Source organism: Ptychodera flava, chromosome 18 (genome assembly GCF_041260155.1).
Source record: "Ptychodera flava strain L36383 chromosome 18, AS_Pfla_20210202, whole genome shotgun sequence".
NCBI classification, from domain to species: domain Eukaryota; kingdom Metazoa; phylum Hemichordata; class Enteropneusta; family Ptychoderidae; genus Ptychodera; species Ptychodera flava.
Window position 1 is genome coordinate 9,713,790 of NC_091945.1, and position 8,901 is coordinate 9,722,690.

The window sequence follows — 8,901 nt, forward strand, 5'->3', positions numbered from 1 at the left end:
TATTGTACAAAACCAAGCATTTGATTGACAACAGAGACATCGGTAGCCCCATCAGCCAGCAAGCCGAAACAGGCCCTGCTTTGACTTTGCGTAATACTTGTTTTCACAAGGTTTCCCCTAAAACAAGAAACATTTCCCATATTGACCTATTAGAAGTATACGTGAAATATTTTAGTTCTGAAACACAACCATTTCTACCAACTGTAAGAGGGACATGATCTTCCTGTTCGCAATTTCTTTTCTAATTAGCCAGTAAATGGCAGTGAAGGCTACAACCAGTACATCTATAAAGTACATTTCACTTTCATTACTTGTTTCTGAAAAATGGAAACTCTCTGCATCAATTCAGTGCTACAACACCCTTGATAGCGCTTTCTTTGAAAAGGAATCTTCCATCCGCATCGCCACCATCCTCTTCTTGGCAGTCATTATTGAAAAGATGCCCTGCTTTAACGTAAACTTACTTTTCCATGCGAAGTTCTAACCGATGACGATGTCCGTTATTAGATAGGCTGAGCCAGCGTCCATCTGCCAATCACACGAGACAACATATTAACATAACCACCGCAAAATAGATATTTAGAAACTATTATTGTTGTACATAGAACATGTATATATACGTATTTGAAAAGAGGTTATGAAACTGCGTATCTGATATTTACGTTTGAGCGACGGCGGCGTTGCCATAATTGAAAGCCATAGAATGTTGGATAGTGAAAAGTAGTCGGGGAAAACGCAAAACGGGCGGTAATATTTATCCAGCTCTCGGCTTCTAAGAACAAATTGATCATGCAGATGATAACTTTGAACGGGACACAAAACAATTTTTTATAAACCACTTTTCCGAGATTATCTAAGGAAACATTTGCGTTTAAAAGAATGTCGATAATAAACTTTGACAGTGCTTGTGTACAATGCTTATTGCAAAAGTGTGGGAATGAGAAATGACAATAACAGTTGACTATCATAGGATTCTAAAAGGTAGACTATGTGGTGGCGAAAGAGGGCGTTAAAGCTGATTGATCAATTTTACATAAATTTTCGATAATGTTATCGAGGGTATATGGATATAGCTAGGTTTATATTGATTTTTTTTAGTTTGCATGGAATACTCATGATGTATTACACAAAGATATCTCAAGATCAAATCTCAATACAATGTTTGCAGAAAACCTAAACACTTCTATTCACCATATTCTAGAGAAGTACATTTATATCAATAGAAAAACATATAAATTCACAGGTTTAAATAGTTTTGTATTGAAATAAAATTGTTCATATTATGCACTATAGAATACCACACATAGTTACAAGATGTGAACTGAATGTGCGCACTTGGTTTACATCAGGTTCATTACATAGTAGTACACTCACAGAAAAATCAGATATCTGTCAGATGTTTATATGTAGCAGGTTTAAACTTTCCCATAGTCCTGTCGGAGTGAAATCACGAATTGAAAATCTTCATTTAATATTTAAATGAGCTGTTCATTAACTTGATACTCCTTCATTCTTCATGGGACAATTAGATATCTAGCAGATTAACATCTCTATCACGTTTCATCAAATTTAATGCCGTAATTTAGGAGTAATATCACATGTTTCAAAATTCATCAAATATGCAAATGAACCCTTAATTAACTTGACACTGCTCGGTCTTCACGCGACGATTACATATCTATTAGATCAACATCTGTAGCAGGTTTCACCAAATTTGGTCCAGCTTGAATAATTTGAAAGTTATATCACTAATTACAAAGTTCATTATATATGCCGATGAATTCTTAATTAACTTCAAACAACTAAATGCTTTACAACACAGTCACATATTTCTCGGATCAGTACCTACAGCTGATTTTATCAAATTTGGTGCAGTTATTTCAGAGTTATATAACTAATAACAAATCTTCTTTAAATATTCAAATAAGCTATTTATTAAGTTGACACTGCTCAGTGCTTCACGTGACAATTAGATATCTATCAGATCAATATCTGTAGCAGGTTTAACCAAATTCGATGTAATAATTTGAGAGTCATGTCACTAGTTACAGAGTTCGTTATGAATTCTCAATTAACTTTAGACTACTAAATGCTTCAAAAACAATCAGATATCTGTCGGATCAGTACCTGCAGCAGATTTTATCAAATTATGTGCAGTTATTTCGGAGTTATATGACTAATTACGAAACTTCATTAAATATGCAAATGAGCTATTTATTAACTTGACACTGCCCAATGCTTCTCAGTACAATTAGATATCTATCAGATCAATATTTGTAGCAGGTATCATCAAATTTTGTGTAGGAATTTCGGAGTTATATCACTAATTACAAAAGTTCATTAAATATGCAAATGAGCAGGTAATTGACATTACACTCACCTTATCATAAAAATGTTTTTGAGATTGTCATCTGTAAAAAGTTTCATGAAATTTTGTGCAGTATTTCTTGGACACTGTCATTACTGTCTTCATAGGAAACCATTATATGAAAAAATCGTGATAGTTCATAACTTCATTAATATATGCAAGTCACCTTTACAGAAAGACAGACAGACAGAGAGGCAGACTAACACACGCACACACACACACACACGGACAGACATACATCGCTACGACATTAGCTCACTTGTGTGAACACGTGAGCTAAAATGACACTTTTAAGATTTAAAGATTTTTTTAAACATATGCACTTCTAATGACCATTTTCTAGTACATTTATATCAATTATCAAATAGTACATCGGAAATTGATCGCTATGAATTTAACATTTCTCTTAATGCTCTTTCTGTTTCATTGTTAAGTAAATGATGTTGATGTTTCGATTAAAAAGAATCCGATAATATCAATTATATGGCATGTTGTATTACTGTCACTCACTTCAATCGTAATTTCATAACATATATTGTGCATTTTAATTTAATTTTACATGAGACTTAAGAATTTCCATATGTATGCACTATTAACAACTCTATGGCATTGGTTCTTCACGTCTTGACAAAAAGTTGCGTGAATTTTTCTTTGCAATTAAATCAATACTATCAAGAGGATTATACGAATAGGATTATTTATTCAACTTTATAATATCATTATGTGTTGATGACGATGTTAATGATAATGATTATAATCGTAACATAAGAGAGGCAGCCATAACAGACCATGTATACGATATATACTTCAGTCAACATATTTGAGTACCATGCAGTGATAACAATGACACTTATGTAAAACTTACCTAAACATTGTTCATGTATGCCTTAAAAATATCCTAACTTTTGAATTACCTGATTGCTGTAGAATATTGGATATTGTTCCACAACTACAAGTACAACTCGAAAAAGTCCTTCAGTTACAATGCTCTAATGTTTTTGTTCGATTCAATAAATGCAGTGACGGTCACAGCACAAACTACATCAGAGGAAAAAAGCAGTGACACATCTACTTCTTTCAAATGTCTTCCCTAGACATTTCATCAGAAAGTTCAACTACAACAAAGGGTTCAACAACACTTCCTACTTCTATCAGTACAAAAGAGGGAGAGAAAACGACACTTCCTACTTCTATCAGTAAAACAGAGGAAGAAACAACACTTCCTACTACTATCAGTACAACACAGGAGAAAACAACATTTCTTACTACTATGAGTACAACAGAGGAAGAAACAACACTTCCCACTAATACCAGTAATAAAGAGGAGAAAACAATACTTCCTACTACTATCAGTACAACAGAGGAAAAAAACAACAATTCCTAGTACTATAAGTACAACCGAGAAAGAAACAACAATTCGCACCTGTATCTGTAAAGCTACGGAAGAAAACAACTGTTCCTACTACAAGTAGTACAACAGAGGAAACAACAACACTTCCTAGTACTATCAGTACAACTGAGGAGAAACGACAATTAGTAGCTGTATCTGTACAACAATGGAAGAAACAACACTTTCTAGTTCTATCAGTACAAAAGAGGAAGAAAACACCATTTTCTACCACCATCAGTACAACAGAGGAAGAAACAACACTTTCTACTACAATGAGTACAACAGAGGAAGAAACACCATTCCTACTACTATCAGTACAACAGAGGAAGAAACAACACTTCCTACTACTACCAGTACAACAGAAGAAGAAACAACACTTTCTACTACTATCAGTACAACAGAGGAAGAAACAACACTTCCTCCTTCTATCAGTACAACAGTGGAAGAAACAACACTTCCAACTACTATCAGTACAACAGAGGAAGAAAGAACACTTCCTACTACTACCAGTAGAACAGAGGAAGAAACTACACTTCCTACTTCTTTGAGTACAACAGAGGGGGAAACAACACTTCCAAGTACTATGAGTACAACAGAGGAAGAAACAACACTTCCTACTACCATCAGTACAAATAAGGAAGAAACAACACTTCGTACTACTACCAGTACAGCAGAGAAAGAAACAACACTTCCTACTTCTATGCGTACAACAGAGGAAAAAACAACACTTTCTACTACTATCAGTACAACAGAGGAAGAAACAACACTTCCTACTACTATCAGTACAACAGAAGAAGAAACAACACTTCCTACTACTATCAGTACAACAGAGGAAGAAACAACACTTCCTACAACGATCAGTACAACAGAGGAAGAAACAACACTTCCTACTACTATCAGTACAACAGAAGAAGAAACAACACTTCCTACTACTATCAGTACAACAGAGGAAGAAACAACACTTCCTCCTACTATCAGTACAACAGAGGAAGAAACAACACTTCTTACTACTATCAGTACAACAGAGGAAAAAAACAACACTTCCTAGTACTATAAGTACAACCGAGGAAAGAAACAACAATTCGCACCTGTATCTGTAAAACTGCGGAAGAAACAACTGTTCCTACTACAATTAGTACAACAGAGAAACAACATTCCCTGCTTCCATCAGTACAACAGAGGAAAAAACAACACTTCCTAGTACTATCAGTACAACTGAGGAGAAGAAACGACAATTAGTAGCTGTATCTGTACAACAATGGAAGAAACAACACTCTCTAGTTCTATCAGTACAAAAGAGGAAGAAACAACCATTTTCTACCACTATCAGTACAACAGAGGAAGAAACAACACTTTCTGCTACAATGAGTACAACAGAGGAAGAAACACCATTTTTCTACTACTTCAGTACAACAGAAGAAGAAATAACACTTCCTATTACTACCAGTACAACAGAAGAAGAAACAACACTTCCTACTTCTATGAGTACTGCAGAGGAAGAAACAGCACTTTCTACTTCTATCAGTACAACAGAGGGGGAAACAACAATTCCAAGTAATATAAGTACAACAGAGGATGAAAGAATACTCCCTACTACTACCAGTAGAACAGGGGCAGAAACAACACTTCCTACTTCTTTGAGTACAGCAGAGGAAGAAACAACACTTTCTACTTCTTTCATACAACAGAGGGGGAAACAACACTTCCAAGTACTGTGAGCACAACAGAGGAAGAAACAACACTTCCTACTACCATCAGTACAAATAAGGAAGAAACAACACTTCGTACTACTACAAGTGCAGCAGATAAAGAAACAACACTTCCTACTTCTATGCGTACAGCAGTGGAAAAAACAACACTTTCTACTTCTTTCAGTACAACAGATGGGAAACAACACTTCTAAGTACTTGAGTACAACGAGGAAGAAAAAACACTTCCTACTACTACCAGTACAACAGAAGAAGAAACAACACTTCCTACTTCTATGAGTACAGCAGAGGGAGAAACAACACTTCCAATACTATGAGTACAACAGAGGAAGAAACAACACTTCCAAGTACTATGAGTACAACAGAAGAAGAAACAACACTTCCTACTTTTATGAGTACAACAGGGGAGGAAACAACATTCCCTACCACTAAAATTAGTACATCAGAGGAAAACACAACACTTCCTAGTACATCAGTACAACCGAGGAAGAAACAACAATTCGTACCTGTATCTGTAAAACGACGGAGGAAACAACTATCCCTACTACAATTAGTACAACAGAGGAAAAAACAACACTTGCTAGGACTATCAGTACAACCGAGGAAGAAACAACAATTAGTGGCTGTATCTGTACAACAGTGGAAGAAAAAACACTTCCTAGTACTATCAGTACAACAGAGGAAGAAACAAAACTTCCTACTACGATCAGTATGACAGAGGAAGAAACAACACTTCCAACTATGATCAGTACAACAAAGGCAGAAACAACACTTTCTACTTCTATCAGTACAACAGAGGGGGAAACAAATCTTCCAAGTACTATGAGTACAACAGAGGAAGAAACAACACTTCCTACTACTATCAGTACAACAGAGGAAGAAACAACACTTCCTACTTCTATCAGTACAACAGAAGAAGAAACAACACTTCCTACTACTATCAGTACAACAGAGGAAGAAACAACACTTCCTCCTACTATCAGTACAACAGAGGAAGAAACAACACTTCCTACTACTATCAGTACAACAGAGGAAGAAACAACACTTCCTACTACTATCAGTACAACAGAGGAAGAAACAACACTTCCTACTACTATCAGTACAACAGAGGAAGAAACAACACTTCCTACAACGATCAGTACAACAGAGGAAGAAACAACACTTCCTACTACGATCAGTACAACAGAGGAAGAAACAACACTTTCTACTACTATCAGTACAACAGAGGAAGAAACAACACTTCCTCCTACTATCAGTACAACAGAGGAAGAAACAACACTTCCTACAACGATCAGTACAACAGAGGAAGAAACAACACTTCCTACTACTATCAGTACAACAGAAGAAGAAACAACACTTCCTACTACTATCAGTACAACAGAGGAAGAAACAACACTTCCTACTACTATCAGTACAACAGAGGAAGAAACAACACTTCCTCCTACTATCAGTACAACAGAGGAAGAAACAACACTTCCTACTACTATCAGTACAACAGAGGAAGAAACAACACTTCCTACTACTATCAGTACAACAGAGGAAGAAACAACACTTCCTACAACGATCAGTACAACAGAGGAAGAAACAACACTTCCTACAACGATCAGTACAACAGAGGAAGAAACAACACTTCCTCCTACTATCAGTACAACAGAGGAAGAAACAACACTTCCTACTTTTATCAGTGCAACAGGGGAAGAAACAACATTCCCTACAACTAAAATTAGTACAACAGAGGAAAAAACAACACTTCTAGTACTATCAGTACAACCGAGGAAGAAACAACAATTCGTACCTGTATCTGTAAAACGACGGAGGTAACAACTGTTCCTACTACAATTAGTACAACAGAGGAAAAAACAACACTCTCTTCTTCATCAGTACAACAGAGGAAAAAAACAACACTTCCTAGGACTATCAGTACAACCGAGGAAGAAACAACAATTAGTGGCTGTATTTGTACAACAGTGGAAGAAACAACCCTTTCTAGTACTATCAGTATAACAGAGGAAGAAACAACACTTCTACTTCTATCAGTATGACAGAGGAAGAAAAAACACTTCCAACTATGATCAGTACAACAGAGGAAGAAACAACACTTGGTACTACTAGCCGTACAATAGAGGAAGAAACAACACTTCCTACAACTACCAGTACATTAGAGGAAGAAACAACACTTCCTACTTCTATGAGTACAGCAGCGGGAGAAACAACACTTCCAAGTACTATGAGTACAACAGAAGAAGAAACAACACTTTCTACTTCTACCAGTACAACAGAGGAGAAACAACACTGCCTACTTCTATCAGTATAAAAGAGGAAGAAACAACACTTCCTACTACTATCAGTACATCTGAGGAAGAAACAACACTTTCTACTACTATCAGTTCAACAGAGGAAGAAACAAAACTGCCTACTTCTATCAGTACAACACAGGAGAAAACAACACTTCCTACTTCTATCAATACAACCGACAAAGAAACAACAATTCGTACCTGTATCTGTAAAACTATGGAGGAAACAATCTTCCTACTACAATTAGTACGACAGTGGAAAAAACGACACTTCCTAGTACTATCAGTACAACCGAGGAAGAAACGACATTTAGGGGCTGTATCTGTACAACAATGGAAGAAACAATACTTTCTAGTACTATCAGTACAACAGAGGAAGAAACAACATTTCCTACTACTATCAATACAACAGAGGGAGAAACAACACTTCTCACAACTATCAGTACCACAGATGAAGAAACAACACTCAATACTGCGATCGGTACAACAGAGGAAAAAACAACACTTCCTACTACTATCAGTACAAAGGAGGAAGAAACAACACTCGTCACGTCGATCAGTACAATAGAGGAAGGAGCAACACTGCCAACTACTATCAGTACAACAGAGGAAGAAACAACACTTCTCCCATCTATCTGTACCACAGAGGAAGAAACAACGATCCCTTCAACAATTAGTACGACAGAGAAAGAAACAACACTTCCAACTACTATCAGTACGAAAGAGGGTGAAACAACACTCCCTACTACCATAAGTACTTCAGAAGAAGAAACAACACTTCTTACAACTATCAGCACCATAGAGGAAGAAAAAAACACTGCCTCCTACAACAGAGGAAAAAACAACACTTTTTACCACTCTCAGTACAACAGGAGAAGACACAACGCTCCTTACCACTAGAATTAGTACAACAGAGGAAGAAACAACATTTTCTAGTACCATCAGTACAACCGAGGAAACAACAACACTCCCTACTACAATCAGTACCACAGAGGAAGAAAAACACTCCATACTACAATCAGTACAACAGAAAAAAACAACTCTTCTCACATCTATTAGTACAATTGGGAAAGAAATCACACCTTCTAAGGGTATTTCACCTACAACTGTCATCACAACGAAGCCGTTTACCACCCTTCC

General features: G+C 36.4%; 3 protein-coding genes across 3 annotated transcripts; all 3 read left to right on the forward strand.

The window, feature by feature from the left end:
- The first annotated feature begins 3,924 nt into the window (after positions 1–3,924).
- On the forward strand, positions 3,925–4,806 carry LOC139117915 (integumentary mucin A.1-like). The gene has a single exon (XM_070681152.1). The coding sequence runs from the start codon at positions 3,925–3,927 to the stop codon at positions 4,804–4,806; it is 882 nt and encodes a 293-aa protein (XP_070537253.1).
- A 316-nt stretch (positions 4,807–5,122) lies between these two features.
- Positions 5,123–7,188, forward strand: LOC139117916 (uncharacterized protein DDB_G0280315-like). The gene is made up of 2 exons (XM_070681153.1): positions 5,123–5,467; positions 6,130–7,188. The coding sequence occupies exons 1-2, from the start codon at positions 5,123–5,125 to the stop codon at positions 7,186–7,188; spliced, it is 1,404 nt and encodes a 467-aa protein (XP_070537254.1).
- A 906-nt stretch (positions 7,189–8,094) lies between these two features.
- On the forward strand, positions 8,095–8,661 carry LOC139117917 (integumentary mucin A.1-like). The gene has a single exon (XM_070681154.1). It carries the CDS (start codon positions 8,095–8,097, stop codon positions 8,659–8,661), a length of 567 nt encoding a protein of 188 aa, XP_070537255.1.
- The last annotated feature ends 240 nt before the right edge of the window (positions 8,662–8,901 follow it).